The 22172-nt window shown below is 44.4% G+C and overlaps 4 protein-coding genes across 16 annotated transcripts; 3 read left to right on the forward strand and 1 right to left on the reverse strand.

Annotated features, from left to right (window-relative positions):
- The first annotated feature begins 393 nt into the window (after positions 1-393).
- LOC119554889 (histone acetyltransferase KAT2A) lies at positions 394-3302 on the forward strand. Its single transcript, XM_037865980.1, has 3 exons — positions 394-1761; positions 1813-2465; positions 2527-3302. Exons 1-3 carry the CDS (start codon positions 503-505, stop codon positions 3054-3056), a joined length of 2442 nt encoding a protein of 813 aa, XP_037721908.1. The 5' UTR covers positions 394-502; the 3' UTR covers positions 3057-3302.
- A 395-nt stretch (positions 3303-3697) lies between these two features.
- LOC119554890 (protein LSM14 homolog B-A) lies at positions 3698-10734 on the reverse strand. Of its 12 annotated transcripts, none has more exons than XM_037865985.1 (7): positions 10208-10733; positions 8595-9098; positions 7385-7929; positions 7090-7317; positions 5656-5885; positions 5235-5596; positions 3698-5174 (listed from the first exon to the last, which is right to left on the reverse strand). In XM_037865985.1, the coding sequence occupies exons 1-7, from the start codon at positions 10326-10328 to the stop codon at positions 5167-5169; spliced, it is 1998 nt and encodes a 665-aa protein (XP_037721913.1). In that variant the 5' UTR covers positions 10329-10733; the 3' UTR covers positions 3698-5166. The 12 variants fall into 12 exon arrangements, with proteins under 12 accessions (XP_037721913.1, XP_037721916.1, XP_037721911.1 ...); XM_037865988.1 differs by having other exon boundaries at positions 7120-7317; positions 7385-7941; XM_037865983.1 differs by having other exon boundaries at positions 5235-5593; positions 7385-7941.
- Positions 10735-11029: 295 nt separating this feature from the next.
- LOC119554888 (citron Rho-interacting kinase) lies at positions 11030-18237 on the forward strand. Of its 2 annotated transcripts, none has more exons than XM_037865978.1 (7): positions 11030-11410; positions 12214-12458; positions 12517-12879; positions 12939-14306; positions 14521-16023; positions 16083-16278; positions 16348-18237. In XM_037865978.1, exons 1-7 carry the CDS (start codon positions 11122-11124, stop codon positions 17949-17951), a joined length of 5568 nt encoding a protein of 1855 aa, XP_037721906.1. In that variant the 5' UTR covers positions 11030-11121; the 3' UTR covers positions 17952-18237. The 2 variants fall into 2 exon arrangements, with proteins under 2 accessions (XP_037721906.1, XP_037721907.1); XM_037865979.1 differs by having other exon boundaries at positions 12517-12867.
- Positions 18238-18494: 257 nt separating this feature from the next.
- On the forward strand, positions 18495-22042 carry LOC119554446 (zinc finger protein 12). The gene is made up of 2 exons (XM_037865358.1): positions 18495-19109; positions 21180-22042. Exons 1-2 carry the CDS (start codon positions 18624-18626, stop codon positions 21855-21857), a joined length of 1164 nt encoding a protein of 387 aa, XP_037721286.1. The 5' UTR covers positions 18495-18623; the 3' UTR covers positions 21858-22042.
- Positions 22043-22172: the final 130 nt, after the last annotated feature.

Consider the following 22172-nt stretch of genomic DNA (forward strand, 5'->3'; position numbering starts at 1 on the left):
AATTATCTAACTTTATTAACTTAAAAATAATTTATTTTAAAACGATAATTGATAACATATTATTTATATTTTATGAACTATATAATTTTTTTATTTTAACTTAATTATTTTTGTACGTGCTAGGAACACCAACTAAAACATTTTTCTGTTTTTCAGAATAGAAAAAATAAATTGTTGTCAACAATCGAACCCCTTTGGCTATCTCAAAATATTTTTACTACGTCCATGAACATTTTTCCAAGACCATTTTAAATTAAAGGTAACTCTACAGATAATAAATGTATTCAAAATACATAAATAATGATATGATAAATAAAATATATGTATTACTTATACATTTATTTCACCATAAAGAGAAATGCAGCGGAATAAAAACCCAGGTTGGCAGCTCCTTTTCGCGCACAGCAAGTGGGCAGGCTCGTTGTGGCGCTTGTGAAATTAAAGAAAAAGTACACTTTGTGCAAAACTAACCGAGAGAATCGCATTATCTGGTGATCTTGGAATGTCTGGTGGTCCATCCATAACGCTAAAAAGCCAACCAATCGATGGTAACAACACTGGAAACGCTGCGGCGCAGCAGCAGCAGCAGCAAGGCGCGAATGGCGCAGCATCTGCTGCTGCATCTGGGGCCCCTGGCGCCGCCCAGAATCCAGGAAACGGCGGGGCAGTAGGAGGCGCCAGTGGCCCGGCGGAGGGATCGCGGCAGAACAGCCTGCAGCGGATCCAGCAGCGGAAGCAGAAGGTTTTCAATCTGCCCGTGCCCCAGAAACTGGCCAAACTCTCGATGTACTCCGCCTGCCAGTCGGAAGGATGCCGCTGCACCGGATGGAAAACCCCGCAGGAGAACCGCCACCGCGATGTGGAGTCCTCCTACTGTCCGGAGTTCAATGAGGAGTGCCGCAACGCCAGCTGCCGGCACTCCCTAAGGATGCACATTGCGCACCTGGACAACATTTCGAGCTCCAGCATGGACGAGCTGCTGGGCGCCATCATAGACATGGAGAATCTGTTCATGTCCATGCAACGCGTCGAGGACGAGGACACCAAGAAGGTGTACCTCTATCTCTTCCGCCTGCTGCGCCAGTGCGTCCTCACGCGCCAGCAGGCGGTTATCCGGGGTCCTCTCGGAGATCCGCCCTTCGAGTCTCCCTGCATCACCAAGGCAGTGCTTTCGTTGGTCTTCTACAAGTATAACCACCTCAACCCGACTGAACTCCAAACCATAACCGAGGTGGCCAAGACCTTCCTGAACTTCCTAAACCACTACAACTTTGAATCGCCGTCGACTAGACGGGGAGATCTCACCCATGAGGATGCCTCAAACTACAAGATTAACTACACAAGGTGGTTGGTTTTCTGCCACGTGCCCGCCTTCTGTAACTCCCTGCGCCAATTTGAAACGTCCTTGGTCTTCGGACGCACCCTCCTGCGCACTGTGTTCCAGTACATGTCCCAGCAGCTCAAGAAGAAGTGCATCTTGGAGCGCGATCGCTTTCCCGAGGACAAGCGTTCGATCATCGCGCAGATGCCCAAGTTTTTGGAGGCCCTGCGCGCTGAGCTGCTGAAGGATGACTCGCCCATCTGGGATCCCAACTACCGGCCACCGAACTCCTTCGTCATCCAGCAGAGGAAGCGTCATCAAGAGGTTGCGCCCGTGGCTCCAAGTGCTGGCCTAGGAACTTTAGGGGGCGCTAAGCGGACCAATGTGGGCGAACCGCTACAGAAGAGAATCAAAAAGGAACCCACAGATCGCCCCACCAGGTTAGTTGTCGTTGTCTTTATTCAATGCTGTTACTAATGTTCCTATTTCAGTGAGAATTTGGATGATTTGCCCACAGATGTGGTGATGCGCGCCATGAAATCGGTGTCCGAGTCAAAGACCACCAACAAGGCCGAGATACTCTTTCCGGTGAATGTTTCCCGCGATGAGAATGTCAAGGCGGAGGAGCAGAAGCGGGCCATCGAGTTCCATGTAGTAGGCAACTCACTGACCAAACCGGTGGACAAGCAGACGGTTCTGTGGCTGCTGGGCCTGCAGCTCGTATTTGCCTATCAGCTGCCCGAGATGCCGCGCGAGTACATCAGTCAGTTGGTGTTCGACACCAAGCACAAAACCTTGGCGCTCATCAAGGAGAACCAGCCCATTGGCGGCATATGCTTCCGCCCGTTCCCGTCGCAGGGCTTCACCGAGATTGTTTTTTGCGCGGTCACAATGTCCGAGCAAGTCAAGGGCTATGGAACGCACTTGATGAACCACCTGAAGGACTATAGCATCCAGAGGGGCATCAAGCACCTGCTTACTTTCGCCGATTGCGATGCCATCGGCTACTTCAAGAAGCAGGGCTTCTCCAAGGATATCAAACTGGCGCGTCCCGTTTATGCGGGATACATCAAGGAGTACGATAGCGCCACACTGATGCACTGCGAACTGCATCCGAGTATTGTCAACACGCAGTTTATTGCTGGTTAGTTGGTAACGAAGTACCGAATGACGAACATATTTTACTCTTGGTTTCTCCTTTCCAGTGATTCGCAATCAGAGCGAGATTCTAAAGGAGCTAATTGCTCAACGCCACAACGAGGTGCAAAAAGTAAGACCCGGCTTGACTTGCTTCAAGGAGGGTCTGCCCTCGATTCCCGTGGAGTCAATCCCCGGTCTGCGGGAGATCGGTTGGAAGCCGCAAATGCGTCCAGCCAGGTCTGCCAGGCCCCTGGAGGAGTCATCCGATCCGGAGAAGCTGGCCACCTGTTTTGCGTCCGTTCTGCAGTCCGTGCGTCAACACACCACCGCATGGCCCTTCCTGCGCCCGGTGCCTGCTGCCGAGGTTCCGGACTACTACGACCATATCAAGTACCCCATGGACCTGAAGACCATGGGGGATCGGCTCAAGAAGGGGTACTACCAAACACGCCGCCTGTTCATGGCGGACATGGCCCGCATATTTTCCAACTGTCGGTTCTACAACTCGCCCGACACTGAGTATTATCGTTGTGCCAACTCCCTGGAGCGCTATTTCCAGACCAAAATGCGCGAGCTGGGACTGTGGGACAAATGATGCAGTGATTCTGAGGAACCTTGTATAAAACCGAATATTTAATCTTAACTAACGGAAAACATTATCGCTATTTATTTTAGAATTTTCTGCGACAAAAGACAAGAGTGGATAATTACTTATAAACAAAATTGATATATGAAATAAGCTTTTTCTGGAAACTATTAACCAAGCGCCTTGTCTTGTTCATTTAGATGGGCTTAAATAAGTTGTCTATAGAAAGAATAAATGAGAACTTTCACCTACTTATCTAATCACAATCATTATTTAAGGCAAAACACATTAACCAACCCTCAAATGAGAAAAAGCAAAGTTGGTTAAATGATTTGTAACCGCTACATTTTGTCTTAACTTTTTATTTCACTTTTGATTTCCTACATTCATTGTTTGCATGCTTTTAAAGTTAGGATTTCTCTTTGTTTTCGTTTGGTTTAGTAAACATTTGCTTAATAATGTCAGTTATAAAATTATACTGTATTTAATATTAGGGGCGGGAGTTAAATCGAATTTCTAGGTCATTGTACAAAGGCTCATGCATTAATCCGAGGGTTAACCCTCCGTATCTTTTCCAGGCTGCGTCGGAAATTGCGAAAGCTATCGCGAATTCATGCCAATGGTACAATGAAAATGTTAACCGTAGTTGCTTACTTTTGAATTCAATTATCTTTTATTACATGGTATTCAGTTTTAATTTCAATACGTGGTAGTCTTTACAATTTAGCCATTACTTGCGAAACGTGTTTTCCGTGTTTAACTCGATAATTGCGTATTTATATACATACATACATATGTAGAGCTAATCAGGGTGAGCATATATGGAGATATACATATTACATACAATTAGATACATAATTTATGATTACATAATATTGAAATGTGTGCTTACTCCTCCTCCTCCCGTTTCTGAAAGTGCGTGTTAACTACTGTCCTCCGATAACCAGAGTGGACTCTATTCGGCACTCGGCGGTTTGTGCTGAATTCAATATAAATATATATCTGGATACAAGGATAACAAACGAATATCTGAAGGACTTCAGCTGGAAACATGCATGCACACACGTAATTTTACTCGGTTTCAAGGCCTCGATTTCAACCGGAGCAGCCAGTGATCACACAATCTTAACATTTACATCGAGAACATCTTATTGTTTCAAATCGTAAGTATACATTTCATTACAGGCGTGGCGAAAGAACGTGCAATTTGCAGCCCAACCGAGATCAGAAAAAAAAAACTGTACGAAAACTTATCTTTTGGGCTTTTCTGGCAGACTCTAAAAAATGACAAATTTTCTACTGCTTGGTTATTTTTTTCACATTTTTGGAGACTTCACTCTTCAGCTGGGCTGGATTGACTTTTTACAATTGTGCTTTTCCATCAAGCATAGCTGCCGATTTTATTTTCACTTTCATATTTAAAATGCTCTTAAATAATATATTTAAATGCTAGTAAAACGGTTCGAGTGTTGGTCGATGCTTTACGCCCACAAGAAATACAGTATTACAATCGGGTTTCTTTTCTTTCATTCAAATAAAAACATATTAATTAGCTTTTATTTTAGTTTTGGGAATTCCATGGATTTAATTGGTTGCTCCATTAATTTCATTATTGTTATCGACTCCGCCGCTAATTCTCCGTGTTTGTAGCTTTTCATACTTATGCTTACTATGTTCTTCACATCTATTACTAAATATATGTATGTATGTAGGCGTGCCATTATCTCCTCGTTATCAATACCGTGTCTCCTGCTCAGCGAAAGGCGTTGGAACCAGCCATTTACACAAAACCTAACAGATGGCCGGTTCACGTTCGCTAGTCGTTCAGCGCTCATCATCATGATCGCCAAGCACACGGTGGTGGGCGGGCAGCGGAGTGCGCCCCAGGACGTCGTGAGAATTGTAACACTAATTTTAATTATACAAATATATTATGCCGTTAGATCCATAACTCGAAATTCCTGATAATAAGAGCCTGTGTGTCGTCGATCGTTCGGTCGGTCGGTTGATTGGGTTGCTTCGAATAATTAGCTTTGCAAAGAATAGGATATTTACTTTCTTCTCAATTCGCATTCATCAATTGGGTTATTTAAAGTGGTTGTCCACTAGCAGGGCGGCACTATTGAGCTGTAAGGATAGAGGTTTTTAATATTTTCCATAGTTATAACAGAGCTAATGGCTACTCACAAACTGCCGCCACCTGTTGCGCCTGCTCTGGCAAGAGGGACGTCGACTTTGTCGTCGTGGTTGTGGCGTTCGGTGCATTGGAGTCCGTGGCATTGGATCCCTGTCCCACGTTGTTGGCTGCCTTCAGCGCTGCAGCCGTATTGGCATTGCCGTTGGTGATGCTTGGGATTCCGTTGCCGCCACGGTTGCCGCCGCCGTTGTTGCGATTGTTGGTCCTGTTGCGGAAGTTGCCACCGCCGCCCATGCGATAGTTGTTCCGGTTGTAGCCCGGCGCTCCTCCGTATCCCGAGTTCATGCCGCCGTTGCCCGCTCCGCCCATGTTGCCATTGTTGTTGTAGTAATGGTTGCGTCCGCGGTAGCTGCTTTGAATTCATTTAAATTATGGTCTGCTCAGATAGATGACTTCTTCAGCGCCACTCACCTTCCCCGCCGGGTCGAAGACACTCCGAAGGTCTCGGTGTTCAACTTGCGCTCCTGGCGCCAATCGTTCTTCTTGTTCTTGCTGCGATCCTGGGCAGCCTCGCACGAGATGTTGTCGAAGAACGATTTGGTCTTGTCGTAGCACACAGCCACGTCATCCTCCTCGGGCTCGTGCTCTCCAGCGCCTGTCTCATTGCCAGAGTCATCCTTCTTGTCCGTCTCGCCATTCAACTGCAAATAAGGGAATGGTGAGTTACTCTTGAGATTTGGGATCTTGAGTTTAACTACAAGGAAGGTTTACAAGTTCTAACAGATATTTTTTTATATTAGTATGATTTTAAAGAAGGGAGGTAAAGTTACTTATAACAAAACAAGGAAGAACGCTATAGTCGAGTACCTCGACTATCAGATACCCGTTACTCAGCTAAAGGGACCAAAGGAAAATGGAGATATGCAAGCAGCAAATGCGCCACCTACCGGCGGTAGACAGATTTAAGCGTTGTGGGCGCTAGAGTGGGCGCTAGAGTGGGCGTGGCAAAGTTTTTTTAAATCAATCGATAGGTATTGACGAGACCAATACATTTCAGTTTAAATTTTTTATCTAGCACGAAAATTGTGGGCGCCACAGGCTTGGGCGGTTTGTGGGCGTTAGAGTGGGCGTGGCAAACTTTTTTTAGATCAATCGATAGGTATTGACGAGACCAATACATTTTAGTTAACATTTTTTATCTAGCATAAAAATTGTGGGCGCCACAGATTTGGGCGGTTTGTGGGCGTTAGAGTGGGCGTGGCATATTCGCGTAACAAACTTGCGCTGCGCTTAAGCCTACGGAATCTAAATCTGAAATCACGTTTCTCTATCTTTGATATTTTCCGAGATATCCGCGTTCATATTTACGATTTTTTGAAGTTTGTGGGCGGTTTGTGGGCGTTATAGTGGGCGTGGCAAACTTTTTTTTGGGTCAATCGGTAGGTATTGATGAGAACAATACATTTCAGCTAAAATTTTTATTCTAGCATCAAAACTGTAGGATCCACAGTTTTGGGCGGTTTGTGGGCGTTAGAGTGGGCGTGGCACTCTTTTGAAATAAACTTGCGCTGCGCAGGAATCTCAGGAATCTGCATGCCAAATCCCAGTATTGTAGCTCTTATAGTTTTCGAGATCTCAGCGTTCATACGGACAGACGGACATGGCTAGATCGACTCGGCTAGTGATCCTGATCAAGAATATATATACTTTATGGGGTCGGAAACGCTTCCTTCTGCCTGTTACATACTTTCCGACGAATCTAGTATACCCTTTTACTCTACGAGTAACGGGTATAAAAATGGGAACACCATTTGAGCGAATATCTCACTTTAAGCGTTATCTACTTATCTTATTAGGTTCAGGGGTAATTTGTGTTGATAACATAAAAATGTGTGCTTGACTTACTGTATGGACGCCTTCAACCTTCTCACCCACCTGCTCATTGGTTGCAGTTGCAGTGGTTGCCGTCGAGTTGGTGGTTGGCTTGGCGGCGGCATCCTCGGCCACCTTGAGCTTGGCAAGCTGGGAGCGCAGTTCCTCGAACTTATTGTTGGCCTGCTCGAAATCAAAGTCGCCCTCGAACTTGATCTTGTTGCGAGGCTTGTTCTGATTGGCCGACTGCGGACGATAGCCCTGTAAGTACACAATCGCAAAAGGTTAATAAACCATATATACAAAACGTAGTCGCTCGACGGCATACCTGATTGGGTCGCATGGGGCCTCGGGATCCCATTCCGCGATTACGCATCATCATGTTGTTTGAGTTTTGGCCACCACGGTGCATGTTCCAGGCCGGGTTGTTACCACCTCCATTTCCACCTCCTCCACCGCCGCCGTTTCCGCCACGCTGCTGCTGCTGTTGCATTCCATTACCACCGCCGCCGCCGCCGCGATTGCGCTGATTATTGTTGTAGTTGTTGCTGTAGTTGTTATCCATCTGACGGCCGGAGTCACGACGATCCCGCTGCTGGTGATGCTGGTTGTAGAAGTCCGTGCCACTTCCGCCGCGCTGTTGCTGCTGCTGCTGCATGTTGTTGTGGCTAGGACCGCCGCGCTGCTGCTGCGCCTGCTGCTGCTGATTCTGGTGCTGCTGGTGGTTCTGGCGCTTATGTCCTGCATCGCGTCCGTTGCCACCCTGGCCAGCGTTCTGCTGCTGGTGCAGCTGCTGCTGCTGGGTCAGCTCCGCCGTGGGACTCACAATCAGGCTAATGGGCGTCGTCGAGCGCGAGGCTCCGGCCAGCATGTCTAGAACGGAAACTATACACATATAGAGGACGCAACGAGAACGAAAAGAAGAGAGCAATGCGTGCAGGCATAAAAAGATATCAAAAATATGAATTAGATTTGTACAATTTGTAAAAACACCCTAACAAGAAAAGCAGATCCTTCAAAACCAATGGCCCTAATATAACAACCCTCTTGTGGTACTATACTTTTAAGGCGATATTATCCTTGAATATTTATATCCAATGTAGATTGACATAATCGCACATTTCGAAATGCATCTAGTTTTTATCAGCCGTAAAAGCCGTTATGGAAAACATTGGTTATTTAATAATAGGCTTGCTATAAAAAGAAAAAAACACATTTTTACTTAATAAAATATTATTTGAAACTTTTTTTTTTAAATAATAATTTATCAGACCACATGGCTAATGTGTTTTTTTTAGCATTAAAACAAATACGATTCCTTATCTGAAACCATACATATAACAAGCAAATCGGAACCACATTCTAAAGTGGAAACCGGAACTGGCGTATGTACGTTATTTGTTTTTACCAGAAGTAATTGAATATCATAAGTAATTGAAGGTCCTAAGTGCAATTTCTGCAAGCTAATTTTGTACGCAGAATAAACCCTATATAACTGTGTGCAAAGTAATTAAAAAGTCCTTTCTAACCGAACTCACTTGGCTGTTTCTGCTGCTGGGGCTTCTGCTGCTGCTGGTTGCCGCCGATGTGCATGAAGGGGCCGTTGCCCGGGGCTCCAGATCCGGGAGCAAGCGATCCGCCCGTGTTTCCCACCATGCTGGCCAGACTGGGAACGCCCAGGTTGCCGAACGGATTGCCGTTTCCGTAGCCGGGGGCTCCTCCTCCAGGAGCTCCGCCGGCGCCACCACTACCTCCTCCGCCTGGCATCTGGGGCGGCTGCTGTTGCGACGGCACCTGCTGCTGCTGCTGCTGCGGCGGAGCGTTCATCCCGCTGGGCATGGGAAAGTGCTGAGGCATCTGGGGCGGTCCGTTCTGGAGCTGAGCCTGCATGATCGCCGGGTCATTGTGGTGCGGCAGCGTGTGGTTATTAACGACGCGAATGTCCTTGATGTCCGATCCCCGGAAGAGGATATAGTCGTAGATCTGCGACTGCGGCGCTATCTGGAACTGGGTGTCCCGATCTTCCGTGCCAAAGGACCGCACTAGGAAAGGGAAGAGGGTTAAAAATGGTGGGTTTGAATTAGGTTTTTAGTCTTTAGTAGAAATTTCAGGAGCACTTTCTCAAGCATTAAATATTATTATATATTATGTTCCAACTACATTAAATATTGTAAGTATTTTATTAAATTTTGATGCTTCTGAATTTAGGTCAATCCTCCTGTCTTAGCAAATATGTATATATTTTTGAAGTCGGTATTGAACCATATAAAAAATTTAAATTAATATGAATATGTAAATATTTTCAAGCCAATCAAAGAAACATAATAGTAAACTCAATAGCTGGTGGAACTTTTGCGAAAAAATTTTAAGAACTTAGCTTAAAGATTATTTCATTCCACATCTAGTCATTTCGAATAGTTTTCTGACAGTGCAGCTTCCAAAGTCTACATCTCTTTTATTGCTACTCCATTTGATTTGAAATTTTGGTAGATTATTCTAGGCACAGTGCATTATATAATTAAATCATTTTAAAGTCGAAATACAAGACTGCAATCCCATGTAAACCCATTAAGGTTAGGCCGCGATTCCTATTTAACCTCAACCGGGAAACGCATGTTTTGCCGGTATTTGTGCGTTCTCCTCCGCCTCTCCTTTTTGCCTTTCCAGGGCACTGACACTCGTAACGGGAGCCCGTAGGTCCCGTTATCTGGCGCCAAATCGAAATTGTTTTTGCAAATAAACAATTGCATTGGAGATTTGCAAGAGTGGGCGAGTGTGAGTGTGTCGAGATGGTATATATGTGTGTATGTGTGCCATGTAAAATCCAAAAGCAACACTGTACAACAACAAGCGAGAGACAAAAACAGGCCAAAGCCAACATGACAAACAAAAAGCATAAGTGAGAGCGCGAGGGAGAGAGCGGCAACTGCACACTCGGCAGAGTATGAAATTACTGTAAAACTAACAAAAAGAAACGAAAAACGAAAAAAAAAGGGGAGCGCACACAAGAGAAATGGAAGAGTCCATTTTCTTTTGCGATGAACCGTTTTTTTACAGGGATTTTTTGGCGCAGATTACGGCACCCACATATATCCCGTATATTTAGCAATTACGTGGGAGATTTCTGGGGGGGCGCTACTGAAATACTTACCACTCGAGAGCGCAATGGTGCACTCCTGCGGATCCACGGTGTACAGGCGGCCCTCGTATCGGATGTCCGCCTTGGAAATGAGGCTGATCTTGGAGCCCAACTCCGGCAATCCCCCGCTCATCTTGGCTGTACTTCACTGCGCACTCACACCGGGTTACAAACTATGTTATTAAGTGCTTCTGCCAACAGGCCCACGAATTTCTCTGGCCAAAAGCAAACAATTGTAGCGAGCGCGACGACAACGATTTCTCGACGGTTTCAGGCCTCTGCCTCTGCTCTTCTTTTCTTTACTTTTTTTTTTCGTTTTTTTCACACGCAATTGCCCTCCAGTTGCAGGTCGAATTTGCGGCCAATCGCCTTCCAGCCGCGGCTGCTTTGTGGAGCTGGCTGTTCGCACAAGTGCGGCAATCGCTTTTCCAATGTCTGTGGTGCAGCACACACGGCTTTAGATGTGAAAATTGCAATTTTCGATGCACAAATCTTTGCTCCGTCCGTCTGCGAAAACCTACCCGTCGAAAATGAACGATGAAAACGGGCGAGTGCTGCGACGGTGTTGGAAAGCGCGTGCGGAAAGCAGCGGCGGCGGCAGCGAGGAAATAATATTAACTGTTTCTGTTTATTTTGGCGGCGGGAAAAAGGAAAAGCCACTGCATCTTGGTAAAGATATTAAATGCTTCCATAAAGTGCATTTTTGGGTGTAAATTTTATAAAATTGGGGTTTTTCCCAGGGCAACCCTGCTTGCAACCCTAAAAGCAACTCTGCAAGGTGAGCCTGCGTCCCTGGTTTTTCGGCTTGTCTCGGCGCTTCTTTTTTTCCCCATTCAAAGCAAAACGGCATCTGAAATGCGCTGGCATTTTGTGGATTTGTGAATTATTTGTTGATGTGAAAAGTTTATAAATAAAAGCAGTTCATCATGCCACCCAAACTGGAGCCGATTAGTGTGCGCACGGCGCGCCTGAACAACCTGATTCTCGGGAAAGGAGCTGGCGTCGTCTGTGCCAAGCCCGCTGGAAATGCCGCCGGATCGGGAGCTTCTGCCTCCGCCAGGAGGAGCATCATTCCCGTGCCCACCACCAGCGCCGCCGTGGCCGAGGCCATCTGCCGCGAGGGACTCCTGGACGCCTTCTGCCTGCTGTACAACGAGTGCGACAAGGACACTCTGAAGAAGCGCGATCGCAACATCGCGGAGTTTGTCAACAAATGTAAGTCAACACCGCACACTGGCCTACAGGGGTTTGCAATGTGGATGTAGTTTTCGAAAGGATTTATTGCTGTATTGCATTCAAGTGTCACAGAACTCAGAAAATCTACTACCTTGTCCCTTGTCATGTTTTGGGTTTTTTTTTGTTGACCAGTGTTATGTGCCTGTCCATATATAAACGCAGTTTTATTATTTAAAAGATTTTAAAGATTTAATACTTTCCATTCCGATTTATATACAAGTAATCTCTGAAGGAAGCATAGTGTGTCATCAAATGTAAGTCCGTTGTACTGGCCTACAAGGTTTTGGATTGCGGGTTCAGTTTTCGTTGACCTGTGTCAAGGGCTTGTTCATATATAAACCAAGTTTTATTATAGCTAACCAGATTTAAGACTCCCTCCGTCAAAGGATTTACGATTACATATGAAATCCATCTAAAATGTAAAAGAATGAACTTTCTGGACTTTGAGTATATATGCTGGATTGAAAGAAGACATATAAGTGATCCCTGAAGGATGAACCAATCAATGGCAGTGATATGTGGTTTAGCCAGATTTTTACAACATGTTTAGTGTTCTGATCACATAATAACATTAGTGTATAGCTGTGAAACAAGAAATAATATAAATGCCAGTTATATGCCAATAACTCCAAAACTATTTGAGATTTGACCTTCATGACTGCGTTCTGCATCATGCAATAGTCTTTTATAAAGTTAAGTCTGTTTAGACTTAGACTATATCTTTGATAATAATAAAATCCTTATAATAATTTATGACATTACTATCCTTGTTATCCATCCAGTTCGTCCCATTGTCGAGGAGACCCGCAAACTCCGTGTGAATGCAGATGACTTTCTCATCAAGACGCTTATTGGGCAGGGATACTTTGGCAACGTTCATCTCGTGGTCGAGCGCCAAACTAATGATATATACGCCATGAAAAAGATAAAAAAATCTGTGGTGACCACCTCGCAAGTCAAGGAGGAGCGAGATATCATGTCCACCCGCCATTCCGAGTGGCTAATCAATCTACAGTACGCATTTCAGGTATGTCATTTTAAAATCCAGCTGTTTTCAATAGTTAATTGAACTATTCATTCACCAGGACAACGACAACCTGTATTTGATAATGGAGTACATGCCTGGAGGAGATCTGCTCAGCTTAATGTCTCGCCACGGTCCCTTCGATGAGGATTTGGCTCGATTCTACCTGGCCGAGCTCACAGTGGCCCTGCACACTTTGCACGAGATGGGCTATGTGCATCGGGATATTAAGCCTGAGAATATACTGATTGATCGCTTCGGGCACATCAAACTGGCGGATTTCGGTAACGCCGCTGCCCTGGACAGGGATGGCCATGTTCTGAGCCTGTCTCCCGTGGGAACACCTGATTACATAGCTCCCGAACTACTGCAGACGATATCCACCTACAAGTTGTCCAAATCGATGCACGATGTGAGTAGAACTGTACGATCGCAGAGCTTGGCTTGTAAAGTTCACAGCTAAAACGTAAAATAATTTATTAGGTCAGCTGCGATTATTGGTCCATGGGTATTATTGGCTACGAGCTAATTTGCGAGACAACGCCATTCCACGAGGATAACGTACACGAGACCTACTCTAAAATTCTCTCTCACTGCGAGGAGAGTCACCTTAAGGAGCTGATCAGCTTTCCCACCGACTTGAAGGTGTCCATTAACTACAGGAACCTGATTGAGTCACTGGTCACAAACCCCTCAAGGCGATTGTCCTACGAGCGTATTAAGAAACACCCCTTCTTCGACGATGTTCCGTGGAGTTCCATTCGCTCTCAAGTGCCTCCCATAATACCGACTGTTAGGTCTGACGACGATACCTCCAATTTTGATGACGGAACTCGGCTAAGGACTCGCAGAGAGCAGGGAGTGGCTAAAAAGTCTCTCACAACCAACATGAAATCCAATGATTTTAGTGGCAAGGATCTGCCGTTTATAGGATATAGTTTTGTGCACATGGAGAAGTCAGCTATTTCAGCTACTACCGATGAAAAGCTGCAGGAGAAACTTAAAGATCTGCTCCATAAATTGAAAACTAGAGAAAACGAGATTTCCATGCTTAAACAGGAACTTTTGCGGGCACAGCAATCTCTTCAAAAGACCGATAGTAAATCACAAGTGGTAGCCGATGCCAAAATGGAAATTAAGAAGCTGCAGCAAATTATTAAAGAGAAAACAATGGAGCTGAGCACCTGCAAGACACAGATCAAGACACTTCAGAGTTCGGCTAAAATAGACGAGGAAATGTGGTCCAAAAAGGAGGCTACTATAACCGATCTACTTCGTTTAAATCGGCAGAAGTACGAGGAAGCCAAGATCGCCTCGGAACAACGATATGAGAAACAATTGGCCGACAAAAAGCAAGAGCTGGCATCCACGCTTCAGAAGTTGGATGCCCGTGAGCTGGAGTTCAATGCCAAATTTGAGGAGTGCAAGCATATTTCCATGAAATTGCAGAACTACAAGGACATGCTGCAGCAGCTGAAGGAGCAGAATCTTAAAGCCGAGACCAATAACGAGGAGCAGAAGCGCCAAATGGCCGAATCATATGAGCAAAAGCTGGCGGAGCTCCGGAAGAAAGTTCGTGACTCGCAGGATACACATCGTCGCATGACAATGGAGATAAAGGAAATACGTACCGAACTGGACGAGTCCATCTGCTCCACCAAGTCAACACAGGAAGCGAAGAACGCCACCGAGCGAAACATTGAGGAAATATTGAGGCGACTGAACCAAGAGATCGCCTCGAATAATGAACTTCATGCGGAGAAAGTGAAACTGGAGACAAAGCTGCAGCTAAAGGAAAACGAATCTCAAGAAGTGAAAGAAGAATGCCGTCGACTTGAGAGGGAACTGCAGGTAGGTGTTTATTAAATTATTATGTTAAATAATTATATGAATATGTTAATATGGATATCATGCAAGCAAGCTTTGATTCAAAGGCCTCATTTAAGGTCGAACGAAAGTCAACATAACTTAATTAAAACTATAAATTTTAATTTCCCGAATTCTTTAAGGGGATGTTATTTATAAATAAATATATAAGTAACATTGAAATCTTTGTTTAACCTAGCTTGCCGAATGCCGCTGCCAGCTGGCTGAATCCTCGCTAGCATCGCAAAATTCTCCATTCGAAACTGCACCTGGTTCTCTGACCGAGCTGGACGCCATCGAGGATCAACTGCGTGCCGACTTGATAGCCGCCAAAGAGGGTGAAACCCACCAAAAAGGACGCGCCGATCAGCTTCAGACACTGGTCACTAAACTGGAGCAAATGCTGGAGCGATTCAACGAGCAGAGCCTCTCACCCACGAAATCCCACTCATCCCGTAAGCAGGAAAACGAAACCGTGGGTGATATGCTCGAGCGACAGAACGAGAAACTGGAAGACAAATTGGCAGCAGTTCGCGAACAGATGATTGTGGAACGTCAGGCGGCGCGCACGGCAAATCTCTCGCTCTGGAAAGTGGAGAAGCAGCTCGAGGAAGCTTTGTCCGAGAAAAAATTACTGGCTCGTCGCATGGAACTCACTGAGGATCGCATCAAGAAGGCACAAAACGCCAACGAGGAATCACAGAGAATGCTAAAGTCTTCTCAAGAGGAAACTCGCCAGCGGGAATCTCGTATTGAAGAGCTGAAACAGGAACTGGCGGCTGCCAAAAGGGATGTCCTTAAGGAACACCGTCAATGGGAAAAGGCCGAGCAGGAACGCATGAAGTGCAAGTCGGAGATAATCGAGCACTTGGCTAATGTGCACAAATTAGAACAGCAGGAGAGTGAGCTGCGTCAGAAGCTGAGGCAAATACAAACACGTTTTGATGGAATCAATTTGGAGCACAAGAACACCATGCGGGAACTGCAGGAGGAGCGCGAAAAAAGTAGGAAAGCCAATGATTCCAGCCTGGCTTTGCAGAAGGAACTTAAGCAGCTTACGGAGAACTTCCAGAGGTTGAAGTACGCTTGCAGCATCACCGACGGCCAACTAACCGAGGTGGAAACTATGCTGAAATCCGAACAGGACCGGAATAAATCCCAAAAATCGCAACTAGACACGCTACATGGGAAATTAAGGGAGCGAAACGATCAGTTGGCTGAACTGAGAAAGGAACTCTCTGCAATTGAATCCGAAAAGCGTCTAGCGGAGCAGCGCGCCCAAGTGCTAGCATCGGAAATCGAGGAACTTCGCCTGAACCTCAAGGAGCAGCAGAAGAAGCTGGTAGCGCAACAGGATCAGCTGGTGGAGCAGACAAACGTGCTGTTTGCCACCCAAGAGCGAGCGTATCTTCTGGACGGTCAAAACGCCAATTACGAAGCCCAAACTGCGGATACTGATCGGGAAATGGTTAGCCTGAAGGAGGAAAATGCACGTATTCTTAGCGAGCTTTTCCACAAAAAAGAGGAAGTGGGCAATCTTCAGGCGATTATAAGGGATTTGGAGTCTGCTCAAGCTGAATTGCACGCGGAGATCGATTCCATTCAGGACACTTTGGCCGAGAAGGAACAGTTCTATGTGCAGCGGGACATCAAGTCGAATGCAACTCTTGCCCAGCACAAAAAACTTATTGACTACCTTCAGGTATTGCTAATTGCTATTTTTCGCTACAATTTAAAGATACTTATCCAATATATTTGTAGCTAAAAGTGGAGGACCTGTCCTCCAAAAAGAAGAAAACCCTGGCTGACAAGATCTTCGGTACCAACCACAACAACAAGGAGAACATCTCATCCAATGATGTGGAGTCTTCTATTCTCTATCGCGCTCTAAAGGAGGAGCTAAAGCGAGAACAAAAGTTGAACAGTATGCTAAAGGAGCAGCTGGCACAGTTGAATGGTGAGTTTTGTTTACATAGTGATTAATCATTTGTATTTAATCAAGTTCCACATGGTACCCTTTTTTTAGGAACTGCAACCTTGCGTTCTCCTCGTAAATCGGCTGCTGTAAACGGTGACAGCGATGCACCCAAGCAGAGACCAGTTAGCATCGCCGCCTTGCCGCGTTCCCCACAGAAACAGTCGTCTTTGAAGCGCACTACGAGCCAAGTTGAGTTGAAGACGACGGAAAAAACGACCAAGGCTGCCAGTGAAGACCAGGCCCATCACCGCTTCGAACTGGCCCTGCAAGAGTCCAAGGTAGATGCAGTCGATTGCGTAGTTTGTGGCAAAGCCATTGTTGCCGGTTCGCCCTTCTGGAAATGCAAGGAGTGCAAAGATGTGACGCACCGCAAGTGTCGATCGAATGCCCAGGGAAATTGCGGAACAAAGCCGACAGCTCCACCAGCTGACGATCTTAGCAGTATTTCATCTGTCTCGAGCTTGAATCTAAACACCGGAGATGTTACTACAGCAACCAGCGGCGAGTACATAGGATCGCTGGTCTACAGTTCCGACGGTCCAGAGGATCAGGCTGCTAAGAAGGAGATTGAAGTTAACTGCGCCTTCGAGGTGGCTGAGCAGCAAATCCTCCTCTTGGGCTGCAACACTGGCTTGTATGCCTATCACTTGGACGCCAAGCGACTAGTGCATATTTCTGGCCTCGAGTCCGTCAGCTGCATGTCCATCTGCAAGCGTCTGGCGAAGGCCATTATGGTGGGCACGGTAGGCGAGAAGCTCTACCAGTGCGACTACAGACAACTGGAATCGCGCTGCCAGAGCTCCAGTGCCTGTCACAAGCCTGTGTTGGAGACATCTGCCATTGAGCTGCCCTTTGCCAATCGCACTCCATCGGAAAAATGGAAACTGGTGCTGATTTCCGATGAGGCGGAGAACGCTTTGGATTCGGTTGCCATTGCGGCCACTTCGACCAGGATTGTCATCTTAAAGTACGACCTTAAGTTGCACATGTTCAAGCCAGTTCGAGCCTTGGACACAGCCACTCCAGTCACTTCTATATTTTTCACGCGTCATTCAGCTATTGTTAGTTCAGATAAGTTTTACGAGATCGATTTGGACAATTACGCTGCTGAGGAGTTTGTGGATCTGTCTGATAAGTCGATGGAGAACACTGCCAAGTGTCAGCCCGTTACTGCTGTGCGTATTTCTCGGCAGGAATACCTACTCTGCTTTGCCGAATGTGGTGTCTTTGTGGATGAGTTCGGCTGCAGATCAAGGCCCTACGATTTGAACTGGGTTTATGCACCCACTGGTTTTGTTTACCGCGAACCCTTCTTGTTTATAGCCCACTACCAAAGCGTCCAGATTGTCCGTTTGCACCGGTCCTTCAGTAAGGAACTGGCCAACGAGGACAATTCCTCGGAGACTTCTGAGTCGCCGGAGCTGCAGCGCGTCTACTTGCCCCACTACATGTCCACTCTGCTGGCTAACAGTGGAGATGTCAATCTGTATGCCGTGGCGATTGATCAGAGACCATGCAATGGGACACAGAAGATCTATCTTTTGGATACTATGCAGGCGTTTAAGAAGAAGTTTAATATTTCCATGGAGACCATTTCTTCGGTGGCCACTTCGGTGACATTGGGTTCAACGATGACCGGTAATAGTTTGTAGATTATTAGCTGATCTTCTCAAGGTATAACAAAAAAATTGTATTACTACAATCTCAGTAGTACTTAATGGTTAAGCTAAGATATTTTATATTGTAACTCGTTTTTTGACCGTCTACGAAATCAGTTGATAAATTGTAAGAAACATGATTTTAATATTATTTAAATACTTTGTGTGCTGTACTCACAAATAAAACTTTATGACTATATTGATACTTTCAAATGCAACATACGGAAAATATGTAATTACTTTAAAATATGTATTAAAATGTTAAATTATAACACCATTTGTGCGGTTAATAAACAAAATAATGAAGCACATAGAAAGAAATAATATGTGAAAGTGCTTCTGGCTTGGAAAGATTGGTTGATACTTATTATTTTATTTTATGATATATATATTATTTTAATATTTAAAAACTTAACCCCATACAGGAGCGCTTTTGGGGTAGTCGCCAAGCTTTTGGGGCTGATCCCAAGTAGCTTTCTCGCGACAGCTTTTAATGTCCCGCAACGCCGGGGTAAACGAAATCGTGGTGTTTGGCGTCTGCTCTCCGCTGGCATTACTGCGATTGAGGGGGTTGCCGCTGGACGCCGGACTGCAGAAGTACCGTAAATTGTGGTAATTGATTTCAATTTGTTCCACGCCGGTTGAGTGGAGCGCCCTCCAACAACGATGTTTGAATCGATGCTGAACCAGTGCGCGAGTCGCATGGTCGCGGACTCCACTACCTTGGGAATGGATGGACGAGATGTGACCAAGACGATGATTTGCCGAGCCTGTCTGGTGCTGCTGGGGCCCCAGGATGCCTCCTACCATCTGGACAGCGAGGGGGACTTGGCTAGGAAATATTTCGGCTGCACTGGAGGCGATCCGGGGAACGTATTTCATCCGCAGGACGAGGATTTGCCACCCCAGTTGGTCCTGAAAAGCATCTGCGAATGCTGCTACCAACTGGTGCAAAAGTTTCACGACTTTCAACGCATGTGCGAAGAGTCCTCGCGCAACTTTGAGAAGCTGCTTCTAGACATCGACTTTGAATGCACTAAAAATCAGGATGATATCAACATGCCCGACTTGGATACCCCCTCGGAAAGTAATGAATCCACTAATCAGGAAGCCCAAATGGACGCACCCTGCATCGAATCAACGGAAGAGATTGTGAGTTTTATCTGGGCACAAGTGCGCCTCCCCATAATCTAATCTATAATCACATTCGGTGCTTGAGGTGTTGCCTAGCAGCAAAGACAATACTTCCCCGTTCGCCGCCATAAACATAAACATTTGGGCGTTTGTTGGTGTTATACTATATTTGTTTGTGTTTGGATGTTTGATATGATAGGGTTCGAAAAGAAGGCAGGTCTAATCTATCGGTTATTTTTAATTTTTCCATTGCACACACATATATGGTTTAATAAATTAGGTAAGCAGTTATTTTGGACTCCAACATTAAACGCTTATTTTTAATACATTCAAACATATCCAGTTAAATCTAGATTACTCCTTATATAGTTAAGGTGCTAAACTCAGAAATCAATATGGGTAGTTCGTCTTTTTTAACTATGTTAAAAAATTTGGAATTTCTTTCTATATCAATAAAGATTGAATTGAAATACAGTGGCTCACAACTTAAATGATGCAGTGCATACTTAAAACTTTGACCTAGTTAGCGGTGGGTTTAAAAATAATATATTTAATACATTCTAAAAATATCCAGTAATACCTAGATTACTCCTTATATACTTAAGGTGCTGAACTGAGGAACCAATATGGAAGTTCGGCTATTAATAATTCATAGTAGTTCAATATCAATAATGATTGAATTTAAATATGCAGTGCGTACTTTAAGCTTTGGAACTTTAAAAGGAATACTTGAGTTTCTAAGGTATCTCTTGACATGACATTACATTTTATATAAATTAATTTTTGGGGCTAACATACCTAGTACTCATAAAAAAAACCTGTGAATTTTCTAAGCATTGCATTTTTTTAAGACGGCATCAATTAAGCTGAGATTTAATAAAACTGTATTTTTCATTTTTTTACGTTTAATCCAGGGTATAATGGATTTTGAATATATGTAACAGGTAAACCTTATTTTTGGAACTTTTATCTTTCATTCGATCCTTGGTCATTTATATAATTCTTTTAAAACAGTTATTTAGGACTCCAAAACTAAACGGTTAATACATTCTAAACATACCCAGTAATATATAGATTACTCCTAATATACTTAAGGTGCTGAAATCAATTTGATTAGTTTGGCAACATATGGTTTACATTTTGTTTTTAAAAAGTCAGGAATCATTTTCTATACCAATTAAGGTTGAATTTAAATACAGTGGCTCATAGCTTAAACGATGCAGTGCTTACTTTAATGAATGACCAAGGTATTACATAAAAGATAATAGTGGCTACTTAAGAAAATCAAAGCTTACAAAATTTACACTTGTTTTTTGTATGAGTACTAGGTATGGTAGACCCTAACGAATACTGAATAGATTTCGCTTTCCGGCGTCTTACGTCTTATGAAATCCCAATTTGGGTACATTTTCTTAAATATATATATATTTATAAGTTTTTTAGGGGCTACCATACCTAGTACTTATACATAGCATTTTTTTTGACTGTATCAAATAAGTAATGTAAAAAACCGTATTTTCCGTTTTTCTTACGTTTACAACAGCTACGAAGTTTAAATATATGTAACAGATAAATCTGATTTCAGGAACTTTTACCTTTCATTTGAACCATGGTCATTCAAATATTCCTTTTAAATCCACTGCTGACTAGCGTCAAAGTTTAAAATGTGCACTGGATCATTTAAGCTGTGAGCCACTGTTTCTTTTTATAGGAGCTTTGTTTAATGTATTTACCAATCAAATCTTTTTAGCAGGGCATTGACACTATTCTAAATTTTGAAGTTCTAACTTGCATTTCTCACTTGTCATTGAAGATAATAAAGAATTATAAGATAAGAAAAGTAATAAAAAATTATTATTTCTTCCATTACTCTGGATGAAACAGTAGAAAAATAAACAAACTTCAAAGTCTTCCGTTTTCGCCTTTTCCACTCTATAATAAATACGATAAGATTAAAAAGATAATGATCTGATAACAGATTATTTGTTTTTGTATTAGATTGTATCATCTGCATTTATGTTACAAAAGTATGCACCACCAAACTCCTTTTGGCTACAGTACTTAAATATGACTACCCTTAATTTCTAGGAGGAAGTATACATAATTGAAGACGAGGCGGTCAAGCAAGATCTTGGAATGGATATACTACCCATTTCGTCTATTAGAAAGTTGTTCAAAGGAAAGAGACGAAGAGGAGAAAGACTCACCCTCGAGTGCAACATATGCCGTCGAGGCTTCTACAAATCGTCGCTGCTGGAGGCCCATATGATGCAGCATGAAGGTCTGAAACCGTATACCTGCGTCCATTGTGCCAAGAGCTATGCGAGGGCCAATCTGCTAGACACGCACCTGCGGGAGATGCATCATAATACCTCCGCGAGGGTAACCTATCCCTGCCCAAACTGCAATAAAGTGTACACAGCTGATCGAAGTCTCAAATATCACTTAAAGAGGGCACACGAAAGGACTCATAGGCTAGAATCCCCCGACTCCCTGCACGTTTGCGAAGAGTGCGGAAAGTCCTTTGTGCGCAGGGCCCTTCTAACACGCCACAGAAGGATCCATGGAAGTGCGGAGGATCGGAAGTACTCCTGCGAATGCTGTGACCAGAGATTCTACACCAAGGAGAACATGGTAGATCATCTGCAGCGAAGACACGGGAACAAGAACCTACCCAGGTGCCGAAAGTGCGGTCGCATTTTCAGGAGCAGGTCAGCCCTCACCACTCATCTGAAAAAACACGAGTTGGCCGGCGAGTTAATGTAGTTCAATAATTTGTTTTATTTGTGGTTTCAATAACATCAAGCTAACTCAACTGTTACAATGATTCGAATTTTGTGGAATTTGTTACACCAGTAGTTTGGGATAATGCCGCATGAATGGAGATACTAAGACGAGTGGTTGAATCGGTTAGGCTGCCCTAAAATTAGCTAACATTCACATAATGGCCGGCGCAGCACAGTCGCTTAAAAATCATCAGTACAAAAGGCGGGCGGCGAAGGCGCTCGTTTCAAAATGATGTGTATAAAAACAATTAACTAAAATTTATGCTTAATCTTAAAGAACGGACAGTTTTAAAAT

The sequence above is a fragment of the Drosophila subpulchrella genome, chromosome 3L (assembly GCF_014743375.2).
Source record: "Drosophila subpulchrella strain 33 F10 #4 breed RU33 chromosome 3L, RU_Dsub_v1.1 Primary Assembly, whole genome shotgun sequence".
Lineage (NCBI taxonomy): Eukaryota > Metazoa > Arthropoda > Insecta > Diptera > Drosophilidae > Drosophila > Drosophila subpulchrella.